Here is an 18,019-nt window from a genome sequence, read left to right as displayed (position 1 = left end):
TTGTAAGAAAATTTTTTTTTCACTTCGCAGACAGCTGTTTCAAGCTGCCCGAGTCCGAACATTTTTAGTTCATAACGGATAAGGAAATCCTCCCGAATTCGGCTTGGTACTTTGAACTTTCTTCAAATTCTACCGGCTAATTCTTCTCATCAAATAAATTTTAAATATTAGTAAAAGTTTGTTTTTGTTTTCAATTTTTGTCCTTACAAAACGGATATTATGATTCTGCTCTAGCGACGCAGTTAATTTCAATTCTGACAACCCCAAGAAAGACTTTACAGTAAAAACCCTCAATTAGATTCCATTGTTTGGCCAAGATAGTTAGATTTTTATTTAATTCAAGGCCGCAAGTTTAATTCCAACTTGGCGCTCGAAATTCCTCATCCAACTAATTAACTTCTGTAGTAATAAACTCTGGGAAAAAGTTTTTTTCATTTAACTGTAGTTAATAAATCTAACCGTCGCCGAGCGAATCACATTTCTTTGTCACCTAATCTTCGATATTTGGCTAAGAATTTCATTCGCTAGGAAATTCGCTTGACTTTTCCTCATCTTGTGACGTGAAATAATATCCAGTCTAGGGTAAATTGGCTTTGGTGTGTTATTAGCACACGGGGTCGGTTAGTTTAAGCTAAATTAACGCAAGGCTTGTAATTTCAGTGCCATCACTTTTCGAAGCTCACTTCCTCTTGAACTAATCTTAAAGTTCCGACATTTTGTTTACTTTTTGCCAAAAATGATATCAACACGAAATTTTCTGTCGTTAAAGATGGCTAGGAATTTTATAAACCCTTCGAAGTCTTAGCGACCTTTTTTTGTTACCTTTAGATCGCTTTAAAACACATTAAAACGTTTTATTTACTTCCTAAATGCATCAAATTTTCCTTTTTGACCATGGAGAAAAGTAAATTACGAATCATCCGACATTTTAGTTTTAATTTCTTTAAAATAAATATAAGTTTTACAAGAAAATTAAGTTGAAAATCTACTGCTTTTATGTCTCAAAAATATTTATTTATCTTTTATTTGATTTCAGTATCAGGGGTTTAAATTCTGCTGAATTGATTCCTATGAATTTACGGTAGTTTTCAAATTGTCCCACATCAATTAATTCTTAAAAATCTAGCAAAGTACTTAGTGCAATCATGAATGAACACGCTTGAATTTACAGTAAATGAAAACCGCGCAAAACTTTCCTATTTGCCACACGTGTGAACTAAAATATATGCCTTGAATTTCGTATTTGAACTTTAGCAGGTGCCTGTTAGCTCTGAATCGTACCACAAGGGAAAAAAATTTTCTTATGATTCCAGGCCAGGTCTAATCTCTAAAGAATCTTTTCAAACTTTCAAATACAACATAAGTACTTCTAATTGTTATAGCAAAGGTAGATATTGTGAGTTGCGCGCGTAGAATTGGTATTGAGTGTGCCATTAGGGTTAGAGTCTAGTAGTGAGTGCGTCAAATAGTGGAAATGTCGGGCGCTTTTTAGTTTCATTATGTAGATGCCACCTTATCTAGTCGTTGTAGCCGGCAACACGTGTACAACCATGCTTAGATGGCGTGTGCAAGATGAACTACATCAAGAGCTAGAATTTCTTTTCTTCGTGCAATTACGATGTGGGGAATCGTATTGACAAGGGGAAAAGCTTCCAGTTTTAGAGTCTTGATCGGCAAGTTAATCTTAATCGCGCAGGAGGAAAAAACAACGAAAACATGACGTTATCTTCACTTATTTTGGTCTTTAACGAGACTTTTTCACTTTTTCTGTTCTTTTCTGTCGTGGGCGGTAGACCCACTGGCCTACCTAGAATAAAAACTATCAGATAAATCGCACATGGAATACATATCCTTTTATTGATTATTTCTGTAATGCTATTCCTTAGCTCGTATATCTAAGTTTATTTTCAGTGATTTCTAAATAGTTCAGTCGAGAGACTTGGAGACCGCCATCCAGCGCAGCGTGGGGCCAGAAGTAGAATCTGTAATGAACCTATCTACACGTGTCTGTGAAGTACTGGCGTGCTCTAGGTCTCCTTAGTAAGTGAGATACCTATCAGTGTTAATCACCAAATTTACTCTTTCCTATCTAGGAGATCATTTCGGTCAAGTCAAATGTGCCAATACTAAGTGATGCGGGCTGCATTGCCAGTGTGTGTGTGTTACTAGGGGATTTCTTACAGAGAGGATTCGTTATCGAAATTGCAAACCCGCAGTTTCGTCTGTCTCTCTTTTGGCACCTGTTCCTCGAACCAATCGAAATCATTTAACATTATTAAGAACTCTGTACGTGCAGTTTTTAAGAGCTTCTGGGCCAACCTCTTCCTGTGCAGTTACAGGGAAAGCCAAAAACAGTCTCTTCTATATTTCCCACTTAAAAAATTTATTTTGAAAACGATAAAGCATTCATGAACAAAAATTAATAATTGATATTAATATGGGCCGTTGGATTTATTTTTCTCTTTTGTTGTTCTAGAATATTCGTCAGTTTATATAGTTTTTTCAAAAGGTTCTATATTCTGTCTTTATTTACGTACTCGCGTTATTTTCCATTTCGTGTTCTATCGTACTGTTACGTTACGTGCAGACAACACACGTGGGAATGTACCAGGCGTTTCTCTGTTGTTTGTTTGGTCTTAGAAAGGTTAGTTTGTCCCTAAGATCCTCAAATGGCCTGGCGAGTTGATTCTAAAGCAATTGTTTGGAACGCTCATTAACTGTTAAACATTTAAATTTCAACTTCTAGAATTAGTTCAGTTCTATCAAAACTCGAGTTGTTATTCAGTCTTTTATCGTGGAATATTGTCTTAAAAATTTCTTCTGAGAAACAGATTGGAATCTCTCTTTTTTGCGAACGCTGGGTTCGTTTGTTTTTCTTTCAATTCAAAGTTAGTTTTGCACTGAATAGTCAGATCTCAACGCCAGCCCTGCCACAAAATATCCTAACGTTTACCCCTCTTGATAGTTACTGACATAATAAGTGACTTCCCGTCATCATAATAAGAATAGCATATTTTTCTGACCAAGGCTGTCAAATTTATTAGATGTTGTACTGATTTTCTCTCCCAGTTTCTGGAAAGGTTATTGTGGTTGATCTCAGGCTGAGCGCGACCCTATCATAACATTTCTGGTTTCTTTTAACAGGTGTAAAAGGACACTGTTAGTAACCAACAACCTAGAATAAGCAATATACCCCACAGTATATCACGTCCCAGATGCATGCCGTGAATGTCGTTATCTTGCTTTAAGTTTTGCAGCCATAACAATGTTCAGATGCAGCCTACAAAGAACTCATCCTACATCCTGCTGTCAGTACGACATTTGTACCTTTACCAAGCTTATTTTTATTATTAAACAGTCTAGTCGTTCACTTTAATCTTTAATGAGCAGGAAGGGTTAATAAGAAATTCGAATGATTTAGGCCGACGGGAGGCCTGTTTCGTATGTTAATTATTAGAGTGAATTGAAAACCTTGTCCACTATCTTATCTCAAGCCCGTAATTCCCCCTAACGTACTGTACAATTTCACAGGATTCAATTAAAATGAGTTTTCAGGCTGTTAATCGGAAGGGGAGGTTTAAAACCAAGACAAATTATGTTTTTGAGCTCTCAACTTGAAAACACTTGTACGAAGGCATTTTAATTTTGCCGGGTCTGTCAAATAACTATTTGGTGTTCAAAAGTGTTGATAAAGTCAATGATTTTAATTATATCTAGAGGTCTAACAAGACTTGAATATTACAAACTTCAATAGAAGTGAAATAGAGAGTTAATCCAGAGAGAAATTTCAAGAGTTTTGTAATCTTTTCTAACGTTTCGCGCAGTCAAAACACAGCTGTTTTAGTTTCACTCCTGGAAAAAAAACTAAAAATATTATCTCGAGTTTATCTTAATTTCAGGAAATTCTGGATTGAAAGAATAAGGGAGTATTACAGTTTCTTGCCGTGAAAACTAGAAACTCTTAAATAATATCAGTCAAATATATTCCTACATGCAGTCGCTTCCGCTATTGTGTTGCTATGCAACCAAGATAAAACACCTTAGGCAGTTTGGCGCTATTCATTCATTTATGTTAGTAATCTATTCATAGAAACGTTTAAAACAAAGCTCTTTCATCCTTGAAAAATGATCGAAGATAACTGTGATTTTGATTTAGAACTGAATAAAACGATAGCAACAAAGTTTGAAAGAAATTCCTTGAACCAAGTGTACGTTTGTTTCTACCTCGTTTTGCTTGCGAGTCAATTTTTTCGGGTTTTCTTGTAAAACGAACAAAATTCAATCCTTCAAATGATCTTTTTTACTCGATCGTATAATAATGATTATATCCTATCCCTTTTGATCGAAATCATTGACCTAAATTCATAAATAAAGCGAAACTATATATCACTATCATCATCATCATCTTTACTTATCATCACCCGACGATAAAGAGATTTCATCAGCATTCAGAAAGATCCTCTTAGATTTACATTCCTTTCTTCTTTTTATACCGAATCTTATGACTCTTTAGTTTCTCTTATAATCATTTGCTTCTTAAACTCTCCAAGATCTTTGTTATACTTCTTAGTAATCTGGCATTTAAATTAGATTGTATCTTTATCGGTTGCATATAGTATCCAAGCAGAATTGAAAACATCTTGCCTTCAGGCGTCGGAATTCACTTGATCCGTTCGCCGAAGACGATTTAAATTTCCAGCAAATTTAGCGTCATTTAGATTCTTTGTGGCTAGAAAACTACAGTTTGTTTAATAACATGGTTAAGGAATAGGCCGGAGAAATTCTTCGGTATTATTGAATTCATTTAGCTTGGACTAGAATAATAGCTTGATATAAATGAATTTAAATTTAATAGTTCAATATCTAGCTAGTTATCTAACTGTTTTGCGTATTGCCTTAGTAACTTAAGTCTTATTTTAAATTCAATGATATAATAAAAGTCAAAATACGATTTTTAGCGTTTTTAAGTAATAGAGTCTACTCGAAAATTTTTTCAGAGCGTAACGGAAAGACAGAGTCAAAGAATGAACATTTCAAAGTTTTTTCCTTGAAAACTTAAGTGAAATTTATGTCGTTAATATTGAGGTCAATTCGGCGTGATATCTTATCTCGCATCTAACTATAAATACTGGGAAAAGATCCTAGTTTATCTTCAATTACAGGAGCGATTATTTTTGTTCTCGCAAGGAGAGTGGTACAGTAATCTTTGATAATCGGTTTTATCTGATCCCGTCATCAATATTTTCTGGCTTCTAGTTTCCCTGGATATCGTCGAATATTCACATTAAAAACTCCTTTTTTTACACTCCAAAAAGGGGAAAAAAGGAAAGACACGAAACAGGAGTTTCTTTTTCATTCTTGGCAAACATTTTTTCAACGCTTCGAAGAAAAAAAAAATTCGACAGTTACATTGAAGATTAGCCTTGTGAACATGTTGAAAATTTCGAAGCAAATTAATATCGGTATAGATTTCATTACAAATTCATTGGTAGTTTATCGAAAAAGTGCTTAACGTAAAACAATATTAGGGTAGAAAACGTATGATTATTACGAATCTTAATTACTAAGAATAGCGATTTAATGACGAGCTTTGCTCTAAACTGATGAGTGTTTTGAATATCTTCTGACAAAACACAACGGTTTGGCCATAATAATGTCTCGTGTGCTCTGCGTTTCGAAAACAAATATAGCGTTCACCACTTACATCAATTAACAAAACTCTCGAGTGAAATCGACTGAAGGAAGAAATCGAATAAAGCGCGCACTAGTGTATCAATTTTCTAGACTTTTCCTTTAATTGTAGAACTTTAAACGCCCATAGTACACGTATTTTTTATTTTAATTTTTTTTCGGAAAGTTTTGACGAATTTTAAGTTTTTGTTTTGAACTTATTTTAATGTTTTGCCGAAAAAGTTAAGACATAACTCGGGAAATGTAACTCATATTTCCTATGCGTTATTTTGAATTCCGGCAACTGTAGCTCTGTAGCAGAATCTGTAGCAGATCTTTCGGAACGATACTGACAACATAGCGGCGACTACGCCGGGATAATTTACAACAATTCCTTTTCCGTGTTTGTTGCGCACCCAAGGCACCGCTCTTTCCAGAGATCAACTTCAAAAAATCCCCCGAAAATTCTAATCGAGATTTATTTTCCCGAGAAGAAATTTGCCGCCGTTTTCTATCATTTTTTCTCGTTAGTTTTCCTTTCTCTGTTTCGTCACCCCCCGCTTCTAGAGGAAATTCCAACTACGTTCCCCCTTCATCTTTAATGTACACATCGCGGTGTTTTGGTTCCCAACACCTCGCTTCCGAGTACTTAAAGTGAAAAGCCGAACCTTTAGCCCGCTAATTACTGTCCTTATTGCTGCCCTAGCTCTATAAAATTATTCTTCTTACGCTTTATCGAAGAAAAAATTTTTTTTAGAGTTGGATTTCATAAAAATAAGATGTACGGTATCAATTACGGGTCAAATTAATTTGTGGATTTTGCATTATTTTTAAAATAATACCATATATTTTTAATTTTCTTTTGAATCCAAAGGGTTTAATCAGTCGAAAGACAAAAATATTTTTATAATTAACCTGCGTATTTGAAGTTTTCTTGTTTTGTAAACTGAGGGTTTGGAAGAAAAACTTTACCGTTACACGCGAAGATAAGATACAATACATATAGCTTGTTTGTCGATCTACGAAAAAAAGTTTTTAGGATTCTTATATCTTATATTTTCCCATTGTTTCTCGCTTTTTGGATCCATTTTAGACAGACAAAAGACCTGAAAAATGAACTTTGATTGATCTGTTATGACATTTCTCAGTCATATTTATCCTTTAAATTTAAAACATGGCGATTATTTTCTTTCTTTTTTAACTCCAAGAACCATCTACGAAATTTTAAATTCGAAAATGTACGTCTTCCCTACACGAAGATATTTCAAGAGCTCTTGATTTTTCTCATTTCCTTCTACGTACACCCGTCCCTCCGGGACTACTTTTTTTCCTTCATATTTTTTCTGATTCCCATTCTCTATCTTCCTTTTTTTCGAGTTATAATTTTTTTGTTTTTGTCCCTCCAATTTATTTTAATTTCCATCACCGGAGCCGACTTACATTTTGAAATAAGCCATCTCGAATTCACTCCTAACGGTTTCCAAAACACCTTAGAATAATCAGTTTTCAGCCATAAATTTACAGTCGTGTTGATAACTGAGAAGATTCTACTATAGAGAATCGCGCGTCTTTGTATTGCAAAGCTTATCTGGTTGTGTCAATATTGTATTAGGGTTAGTCGAAGTACGAGAGGGCTGACCTTAAATTGCTGTTGATTGCGATCTAGCAAAAAAAACCCACTTTGATCGATATTGAAAACTATTCACTTCAAAGAATTCCGTACAAATAGAATATTGATGCGCTCATCGTAGCGCCTATTCTAGTTTACTTCCTTTTTTCCACGTAGTTATTTTTGACTCAGTTTCCACAATCTTTTATCGGCTCAAAAGTTGGGCGATATGCAAAGCATTTTGATGATTTGGCTATTTACAATTTTGTCGTTGATGTGTTTACAGTTTCTAAATTATCTGTAAGGGGGATTGTACTTCCCTGGCTTCCTATACGTACTCCACACTTAATTCCCATCGTGTGTTCGTTTTTCTGATGATTTTATTGATTGATTTAATATATTTTCAAAAAGGATATAGAACGCAAATTTAGAAAACATACATTCTTCTAAAAAATATATTTTGATAGACACCAGTTTTAATTTTTTTGAGTCTTTGTTATTAAATTCCAGACGCATATCCTTCTTTAATTTCATTCTATTATTGATTGCTTACATCTAGAAAGCGATTCTTTCTACAAGCTGTAACTTAGCCGTAATTCAAAGAATGAATTACGATTCAGGAGAGTTGCGTGCTTTATGCTTTTATCACTTATTCTAGCTTTCAGAAGATTTTCCCGTAATCCTAAATGGTATACAACGAGATTTCAGCCCACAAATTCTCCTAAACTTTTACAATATGTTCGTCTGTTTGGTTGCTTCTTTGTTCTTTTTCGTGTCCATATTCTCGATAAAGAATCCTTTATAAAGTTAGTTTATGCAAATACAACACGAAAAAAACCTACAACGTTTGATAAATATCCGGGAAAACGCTCTTCCAACTTTTTCACTCATTCTGTATTCATTATTTCACTTCGAATATTTTTTTTACAATACACACAAAATTAACACCCAGCATATTTTATTTCATTTTATTTCTTAATTGTGCATATTTTTCAACGTTTTATTTTACCACAGAATTTTTACAATTGTATGATCCTAAAAAAATTGGTATTTACTTGCTTTCAACAAATCATCCACGTTTTCGAATGAAAAAAAAAAGCTGATTTCAAAAAGACTGTCACATTTTTTCTTCACTCAACTATCAGGTCTCCAGTATTCTAGAGAGACTTTCCCAACGTAATGAGTTGTAACTCCAAGATTTTACGACTAGTTTTTAATTAATTTTTGACAAGAGCAGGCTTGAACAAACATTGAAGTACAGCGAATAACATTTTAATAAAGTGTTTTTGAGCTAGTTTTTCATTTAATAGTAAAGACAATTTATGACATACAGTCTGGTTTGATTTTACAACAGCATGCGGTGATGAAGATATTAGCTTCGAACGCGCGAAAATCTACAACTCGCCTAGCTTGAAATGTATACACTAGTATTTTGGTTTTGATACTTTGATTTATGATAACAGTCGTATTTTCTTTTGGTTCTGCGGTTCGTATTTTTGGCGCGCTCGGGAAGGGAGAAACTGATGTATGTAATTATCAAAGCGACTGGGGGTCGCGTTCGTCGTATTAAGCGCTAGTTGACTTTATAATGGTTTTTGCGGCCGATAAAGTGTTTTCTAAACCTATCGATTCACAACTAAGCGGTGTGATTAGCATCATCAAATCAACGCGTACATTACCGATAAGAACTAAAAAAGCCAACTCGAGATTACTATAAAAACCTAGAAAACTCTTTGACCTTCACTAGACCGCACGAGTATTTCAACTTTTTCGTTTCTTTGTTCTTTCCAAGTTCTTTCACCACGAGTCGTTGTTAGTTCTAGATCGGTGCTTTGCCATCCAAGGTTTTTTTTCTTGACCTCATTTAGTACTAACTTGTGGTCTAGGGCATAGGGTATTTACACCAGAGTTGGTTTGTAGTTTGCATCCCCAGCTGCGTTTTGTTTACACAGAATATAGCAGTGTCCCTCACTTTCCTGGGCTTATTTGTCTAACTAGTGACAAGATAATTTCACCAAGATGTACACGTAAAAAGTCAAGAGCTTTTGATGCTCTGTAGCCCACAAATATTTCATTAATATTTTTTACCGTTCAAGATTTTAATTTTCGTACTTATCACACACAAAAAAAAAATGGAATAATAAAGTAATACGCGCCGTAGGGTTTAAGCACAATCGATATTTTTGTGCATTTTTAAATGTCCCCTAAGTGTGACGGGTATATTCATAAAATTGGTTCGTTGTTTATCTGTCGATGGAGCTCATCTCATAAACTAGCCTCAAACTGCCTTCTAAATTTCTCTACCTTCAGCTAAAAGACACAAGTCGTTAGTGTAGTTTTTATTGAAGTAAATTCCAGAATCAATGGTGTAGTTTATGTTGAACAAGCTTCTAAAAGAGTCATGGCCGGAAAATGACGGTGAATTATAAAACGAAAATGAAACGTAATCTTTCCGAATTAAGAATAAAAAGGAGCTACAGCACCATCCTAATTAATCCAAATTATTTGATGCACTCCGAACCTGTATATATGGGTACAATTTGTTTAGCTGCGTAAGCAAAGATAGCACTTTTTACCAACCTGATCGCGGTTTTTAGTGTAATTAGAAGCGTGTTAAAACCAGTCAAGGAGAAGTTAATGGATGAGAAAAGTGCACGGCTGTAAACAGGACAGTTTGCCACTACTATACTCATTTATATGATCAGACCCTTACCTTTTGACTTGGACAAAAGAAATAAAACATTATCGCCAGGTTAATTTGTTCTAGGTTTTCTTGCCCGAGGGATTTGGAGAGAATTAAATTAGCGCAGATATGGAGGATTCATTTCGTAGCGTAATAAAATGGACTGCTTGATTCCCTGCGCTATCGGCTACTGAAGATTTCTATCTTTCGAAGACATATCCATTCTAGCTTCAGACAAAAGCGCTTTCTTTAGATACAATTTAAGGGATTGAATATAAAGCGACTTGATAATAGCTTGAACAAGGCCATCACTTTCAACACGAACAATAAAATCATGTTCTATAGTGATTTATGCCCTTTAGATTTCAGCAACTACTTTTATTTTTTATTTACCACTTCAGACCAAATTGCCGACTTCTTTTTTCACCTAACTACTATCAATATTTTCCCCTCGATTAAGCAAAGCGATCGTATTTTTAACCCTGACTTCCCTCTATGCATACAAATCTTACCTTAGTTTATTCAATACGATAGTATCGTACACTAAAATGAAAACATTCCGCAAACCATTTAGATTTTACGAGTGTGGAGCATAATTGAGTGGCGAGAAAGAAGACTAGTGCACAAGCCATTAAGTAGTTTTAAATAGTTTTTAAATTATAGGATATGTGATTTCAAAATTTAACCTTGCTAGAACCTTTCCTATAACTAACGAATGTTGCGCAAAAAAAATTAATTCATGGTGTGAAAAAAGAAACTCCTTAAAAAAAAGTACAGCGTTGAATTAATAAAATTCTACGTGATGTAATTTTTTTTCTTTCGGTAAAGAATTAATTCTTTAACTTGTCATCGCTAAGGGTCAAAACTAACAGTTTTTCTTTTCCTTTTTTATTACGACGTAGATGAACTCTAGTCCTTGAGTAATTTATAATACATTTGGTGTCGATGCGGTGAGGGCGGGAAGCAGTGAATCTGTTTTACAATCAAGATTTGACGGGTTCCCGCATTGCCAAACGATCAGCATCTCAATTTACCGTATTTTGTCCATCTCGAGGTGGGGGGCCAGTCGCGACCTAGGTGGCATCAACTTCGTAAATAATGGGCTCCTCAAATCTTGCTAAACATACAAGTCGGTCAAAAACATTCTCTTGAAAATTCTGCACTTGTAGTCGGGAATAGAACCAAGGTGCCTTTGGCTTTTGTTTTTAGGAATTAAAGATGAGATCTTGCCAAGTAGACATGTGCTAAGTAGGCTTGACAGAATTGCTAATGCATATAGTTAACCTCTGGTCTGGGGGCTTTTAAATGTACTCTAAAATGGGAAAAAGAACTTAGGCCGAATAACCGCAGTTGGGGTATTAGCTTTCTACGGAGCCATATCTCCTGGCTTTTGACTTTCAAAAATCTAATGAGTTTACCAACACATTTTAGGAGATTTGTTCTACTAGCTGGTTTGTTTGTTTTCATTGAGCTTTACGCAAAATTTCAGCAATAGCGTTGAGAATATATATATATAAATTTTCCCGAAATGCGTGGCTTTACCTAACGATGACTTTGCCTTTTTGTTTCAGGCCCTTCATCTAAACGACTTCGTAGTCGTTGACGTCAAGAAAACTCTACTACTTCTGCATAAGTATTTCGCTTGTAATTAATATTCATGTTTACTTAATGATGATCTTGAAAATTTTATTTTTGGTAACTGACTGAAACGCTAATGACTCATCAGAGAAGTTAAGTTGGGCTTCGTATTTTCTACATTTAAATGTTTTGGACAAAGTCTTCGATAGCTTAATTTATATCGGAGGTCGATTATAAAGTGTACACCTCCTTAAATTGTTGTCGATAAAGTTTGGTATTTTTGTTATCAAGTTGTATGAGCATATTTTGGTTGTTGCGTTTTGAATTCGTGAAGGCATTAACACCTTTGGGATAGTAGGAATCCTAGCAACTTCGAGCAACTAATAACACGCGTACTACGTCCGCACTCATCCTTTTATTGGGCCGATGTAATATCTGCCTTCGTGAAACAGTTTGCTTAAAAAATCGAATATAATATAAAATTATTATGCCTGAGGAAAAGCAGCAGAGGATCACAGGCAACTCAACATAAACATTGGATTTTCTTTTGTTATAAATGCGGTCAATCCTGTTTATCGATGCAAATAAGGCGGCAAGCGGCTAGCTCGTTCTCTGTCCTGTGGCTAGATATGGTTAGGGGGTTTTTCACGCAAAAAGATCTCCCACTGATAGTCGGCGTCACTGTCGAGTCCAGTTCCTCAAATAGACTTGCAACAAAAAAATTGCACAAAATTACTGAACGTAGTATTTCTAAGGAATCCCCCTCGGTAGATTTCTCATGCAGCGCTCTTCACTAGAGCTCTCCAGATCACGGTGCGGTAATTATTTTGGCGCGGTCTACAAATTAATTAGCACGGCGCGAAATTTTCGACCAATCAGATACGGGTAGTGTCTAATTAGATCGTTTGTAACCGCGGCAACGTGACAACCTCAAAAGAGAATGACTCGAGAATCATTAGCGAGCGGTGACTAACCACGTGCACCCGATGTCAGCAAGCAAGTGCCGCCGGCGCGCCAACACCTGCATATACGGCTAATTTTCATCATCGCGGCCAGATGACAGCTTACTTCCTCTGCATCAGTGATTAAGAGTTAATTGAAACAGCTGACAAGAGTAACGAAAGCGCTGATTTGTCCATGTCAAGATAGGATCTTGGAATCAAAATGTCCTAGCCCGCCCCTTTTCACAATACCGCCTAACAGCTGCCAGATTGGTCCGTGAACTGTCAATCATTGTGACACCAGTAACGCAACTAAGGGACCATTTATCAAGCCTGTCATCCTCTCGATTCTCATTGGCTGGATTTGGGACTAGTGCAAGTCGACGCGCGGCCGGCAGATAACACACAGAACCGTAAAACTTCGAGTCAAAAATAACGTGTGCTCTTATGATCTGTGAAGGAAACTTGAGACTAGCTCTCACGTCGTGTACATACTGAGCGAATACACAATCAAAGTAAAGCAACTGCTTGGAACTTTTGATAGCCTAACTTATCCAGAGACTTTCTAGAGGTAGTTTACTTGAATTTTCTTCGATATGTCGGCACCAACTATTTTAACTTCTTCGCCGAATCCCGTTTCTGGAATTGTAGCCACGAATGGCAGCGAAAACTCTAAAAGTAACGGTGCAGACCGCGTAAAAAGACCTATGAATGCATTTATGGTGTGGAGTCGAGAGAGACGACGAAAAATGGCTCAGGATAATCCCAAGATGCACAACTCTGAGATAAGCAAACGTTTAGGAACACAGTGGAAGCTGCTTTCCGAACAAGAGAAGCGTCCGTATGTTGATGAAGCTAGAAGACTTCGAGCCTTACATATGAAAGAACACCCAGACTACAAATACCGACCACGAAGGAAAGGAAAGACCCTAATGAAGAAGGATAACAAATATGCTCTCTCTATGTTGAGTGGGCCACAAGGACAGGTTCAACGAAGCGTAGTACAAAATGCGGCAGATCATTTTGCTCAAATGAACGGTTATGCATATAGTCCAGGAATGAACTACAACCCGAGTGGGGATCCCTATAATATGTACGGTGGACATCCTCTATCACCCCATACTCCTACTCAGCTACAGCCTTCGATGAACGGTATGCCTCCACATGTATCGTACGCTATGACAGCCGCTCAGATTTATCCCCCAGCAAATGTCACTAGCCAGACCGGTAGTTACGCTTTGAATGGCAACTCTGTGATAATGAATTCTCTTACTCCACCATACACGCAGCACAACAGTCCTGGTATGCCGATAAACATCAAACAAGAGTTGCCTAGCCCTAATGGCAACCCAGTTCCAAGTCAAAATTGCGCCGACCAACTTGGGGACATGATAAACAGATATCTACCAAGTGAGGCAGCATCTTCTTCTACGTCGTCAATACCTACATCGAGCATTGTTCTATCAGGTCGCTACTCACAGCACTGGCAAGACCACACTAATAATCCTAATGGTCATCCGACGATGGCAGCGAATGTACCTAACAACGTCTCAGGACCGCGTGGAACTATGCCTCTATCCCACATGTAACCAATTTATTTGAGAGAGAGAGGACACTTTGTAGGCTTCCCTCAAGCTCAACGTTAGCACACGGTAAATTATATTTTTTACTGTATAAAGAGAATGTCGACTTTGGATGATGTTTTCGTCCGGTAATATAAGTTATTGAGTTATTGCCCCGAGAGCATATGACACTTGTATAAGAATAAGAAATTTATCGGTCTGGGCTATTACAGTTCACTACGGATTTGTGAATAGCTTTGTCGTATCGGAGCGAACATTTATTTGGAAGATTTCGCATAATAAAGAAATACTACGCCAACAAAAACAGGAAAAAAAACTTTGTTGTAAATGTAGGAAAAATTAATAAACCTCTTTATGAACGGTTAGAATTTCTTCGTCAAGTTCTTTTGGACTTTTAAAGGAAGTTTGCAAGACTTTGAAGATTTTACTTCGTGAAGTGTGGTTGTTTGTGTTAGCCCTTACTCAATAAGTTCACCTTGATTTGTATATTATTGTTATTACTCCAACTAGTGAAAAGATTCCAACAATCCTTGATTTGAAGATCGTGTTTGTATATACATAAATATGAGTATCTAAAACTCTTAAAGGCCACATTCTTTTTATTTTCATTTTGAAAGAAAAAGCACATTAAAAATTTCCAAAACTTCGTGGGTGATTTTGATTATAAATCTTTCGTCTAGATACTGCAAAAATGTAAAGTTTCCAACCGCGTTCGTTTAACGCGTCGTGAGTCGTGATCCAAGTTCGCGCGCTTCAAATTTGAATAGTCTGTCCAAAACTTAGTCAAATGTTTTTATTTGATGTTCGGCCCATGAAAGCAAAACAAAAGACAAGATTTCTCCCTTCAATACAGGTATATAGGTAGAGGAGGGAAAATCGAGGTTTTGAATAAGAATGCAGAGCAATTGAGGCGTTGAGCTCTGAAATGGACGTGTCACTTGACAAGCCAAGCGTCAAATGAGGTGGTGACAGCTCGTTCTGGGCTGTGATTGGTCGAAACCCTAAGTGTTGATGGCAGCTGGGTTATCAGGTTTTCCAATAATAATCATTAGTACTTATTATGAGTGCATTCCGAGAATGCACATCTATCTAGTCCATTACAGTGCGTGTAACGTACTCGGGATTGCCTTCAAACTTGGCCATCTTGAGTTCGTCACGTCAATTTTAGAATACGGTTCTGACGTGTAGGATAGCGGAAGATCGTAAGACCTTTCCAGAAATGAGCTCCTATGCATGAACAATCTTCCTGTTTCCCCTGGTAACCATGGATACCCACAGCCTACAACATCTGCCAACCTCTTGACAGATGACAGCTTTCAAAGAAAGTTCCCAAGTTTAAGCTAGTTTCTGATGATGTTGCTTGAAAACATCTTTTCCAGCAACCAAGTCAAAAATCGCTTTTAAGTAGCGGGAAATGAGGTGGAAGCGTAGACGTGATGCGTAATTTCTGTAATCATTGCCCGGGAATTTAGATGGCTGATGACAGTTTTTCAGACCGCAATTAACACATGTTTATCCGTTTCGGCATGAAAGAGAGAAAATTTGCCGTTTTGATGTAAAAATAGCTCTCCCTTCATTTCCTTCATTGCCAATGCGTTAGCGCGTATGCGGTTGACAGCTTTCGAGTGGCATTCGCCGATGTTTGAGGTAGAATTCGAAAAAATTCTTTTCGGTAAATAACATCTGGCCCAAGTCCAATATTAGGCAAAAGAAGGGCTATCCGTTTATTGGTGTTTACTGCTAGGCTGTCAAAAAAAGTGGTGAGGGCATTGCTAGTTAGCTTGAGCAATTACTGCTATGAGCAAATAAAAGTTTATTTTTCGAGCGGGATGTGTATATCTTGATACAGTTATAAAGAGCTAGCGATGAACTCAGAGAGCGGAAAAGGATTGCCTACGGAGAGAGATTTGAGATGCAATTACGCGTCTATATTGATTCAAGTCATCATGCTAAATAGCTCCCGAACTTCAAAGTATTATAATGAATTTACTTGATCGCTTGATCGCAAACTCGTGATTTTCGTATCATTAAACGTATTATCAACAACTTCGTTTTATTTTGTAACCTTGGATCTATAAACATTTTGGTCGTCCGCGAAACAACCAGAAAGGAAGAAGGCATTTTTAGTACTTGGTTGTTAATTCTGTCGCTCTAAGATACGAAACGAATTAATTCAAGTTCATTTTGTGTCCTTCCGTTAAATCATTAAATTTGATGCGTTATCGCTTGTTGTAGTTTTCGAAGTTTCGGCCTATCTGATTCAAAAAGCGAGAAAAAGTATCCACTTCGTAATACTAAAAAAAAACGTCAAAAATTACAGTTTCAACGTGATTCAGTAATTTATGCTCTTCAAACAAAACCAAAATGCTAATTTTCTTGAAATGTGTGCCGTTCTTTTCAAGAATAACCCTTGTTTTAAAACCTTATATTTTTTGTTCTTTCAAATTGTGTTTAAGTTGCGTTCATCTACCTTTCGTCCTATTATGCCAACAAACTGTTTTCCGTCTTTCGTTTATAACTTTATTAGTATGTTGAATTTGATGATGAGGGGACGAACAATACAGATATTTAACCTTTGCTTTGCCTCTGAAAGCTCGCTAATGTCGAAGCTATAACTACGTTTAAACCAGATCTTTTCAGATACACAAGTGATATTGATTCAATTAGCCTTAAATTCATTGATCAACTCTAAGACTCTGGGCAAATAACAGTACTTTTCAGGTCAATTTATACATTTAGTCTTGCATTACCAGTCTTTTGTTCGACATAGACGTTTGAGCCTAAACTATTGTTTAGTTATGCATGTAAAAAATCCATCACAAAACATTTATAGGAAGGAAACAACTGGATAAAATTTTATCTTTCTCAATCTGTTTTTGTTTAAACTGGTCGTTCGCGAGCTTTGCTACCTCATTCCTAGGTCTCAAACTTGGCCGACAAAAGTGTCGTCCGTACGAAAACGATGTAACTACGGTCGCCATGTTTAGGCTCTTAGTACGAATCACTATGGAACCGATTGAAACACAAACACAAGATAAAAATATCGAGTTATGGCAACATTGCAGTGGGAATTGCAGATTCGAGTCGTAAAAGAGGATGGATGAATATAGTGTTAGATCAAAGGAATATCGCAAGATATGAACGAATTCTAAGCTTCGTGGAGTTTGTTTACAAAATCTCTCTCCGGACTTTCGTCTTATATTTTCGTCTTTACTCTCCACAAGAGCGATTCCTTATTCTCACTGGTTTTTTCTTTTACTATCTCGAAAAAAAAGATTTAATGTTTAGATGGTGAGCGGAAGAGTCTGAGGACTGGGCATGCTGGGATCAAACGCCTGCAGAGTGAAGTCGTGGAGGGTACATAACATAAAGCCAAAAACTAATTAAACTCGCAGTTTGAGCTCAGAACTAGCGCTGCCTGAAATCTTTCTCTGTCGCCGACAGCTAACTTCACGCGATATTTTCGATGGCTTCAATCATGCGCGTTTTTGTCTTAGTAAAAACGATGGGGGATTTGTGATCAGTAGTTTTCGCTGCTGTCAATAGACAAAAATAGAATATCGTTGAAACAACTGCTTGAACGAACAGTGATAACAAAATTGACAGAAATACAAAGGCTCAAAAAGTTTAGTAAACTTTCGGCTAATTTAGATTCCCGTTAATCGAATTTTCGCCGTCAAAGTCTTGGTAGATATTTAATAAAAGTATTAAGTATTTCACATACGGTTCTGTTTCACTATCCGTGATAACGAGCATTGAATCTTGAGAACACTAAATTGTAATCCGCTAAAATGAAATCTTTTCTGTGGCTTTTTTACGCAGTTGGGAAGCTTAACTAGCTGTTCCTAACAACTCTGCAGGCTTCGCCGTTCTCACAGATGTTAACTAAATCAAGGTGTAGATATTTTTAAATGTTTTTGCGTTCGGGGTCTTCATTTTTGATATCGCATGCAAT

At 36.5% G+C, this 18,019-nt stretch overlaps 2 protein-coding genes and 2 long non-coding RNA genes across 4 annotated transcripts in view; 3 read left to right on the top strand and 1 right to left on the bottom strand.

The window, feature by feature from the left end:
* The window catches only part of LOC116303146 (uncharacterized), a 32,495-nt gene extending 20,669 nt beyond the window's left edge, over positions 1-11,826 (top strand). The window contains exon 26 of the mRNA XM_031712627.1: positions 11,534-11,826. Coding sequence (XP_031568487.1) covers positions 11,534-11,614 — 81 coding nt within the window. The 3' untranslated portion in view covers positions 11,615-11,826. The remainder of the gene's footprint in view (positions 1-11,533) is intronic.
* Positions 2,484-3,368, top strand: LOC116303150 (uncharacterized). Its single transcript, XR_004197920.2, has 2 exons — positions 2,484-2,644; positions 3,145-3,368. It is a non-coding gene; the product is annotated as an uncharacterized LOC116303150 (long non-coding RNA).
* Positions 9,606-11,600, bottom strand: LOC116303149 (uncharacterized). Its single transcript, XR_004197919.2, has 2 exons — positions 11,505-11,600; positions 9,606-11,274 (listed from the first exon to the last, which is right to left on the bottom strand). It is a non-coding gene; the product is annotated as an uncharacterized LOC116303149 (long non-coding RNA).
* Positions 11,827-12,668: 842 nt separating the features above from the next.
* On the top strand, positions 12,669-14,710 carry LOC116303148 (transcription factor Sox-2). The gene has a single exon (XM_031712628.2). The coding sequence runs from the start codon at positions 13,078-13,080 to the stop codon at positions 14,068-14,070; it is 993 nt and encodes a 330-aa protein (XP_031568488.2). The 5' UTR covers positions 12,669-13,077; the 3' UTR covers positions 14,071-14,710.
* Positions 14,711-18,019: the final 3,309 nt, after the last annotated feature.

The sequence above is a fragment of the Actinia tenebrosa genome, unplaced genomic scaffold (genome assembly GCF_029948245.1).
Source record: "Actinia tenebrosa isolate PJP-AT-01 unplaced genomic scaffold, QUT_ActTen_1.0 PGA_scaffold0__85_contigs__length_37466705, whole genome shotgun sequence".
NCBI lineage: Eukaryota > Metazoa > Cnidaria > Anthozoa > Actiniaria > Actiniidae > Actinia > Actinia tenebrosa.
This window is presented reverse-complemented; position numbering and strand designations above follow the sequence as displayed.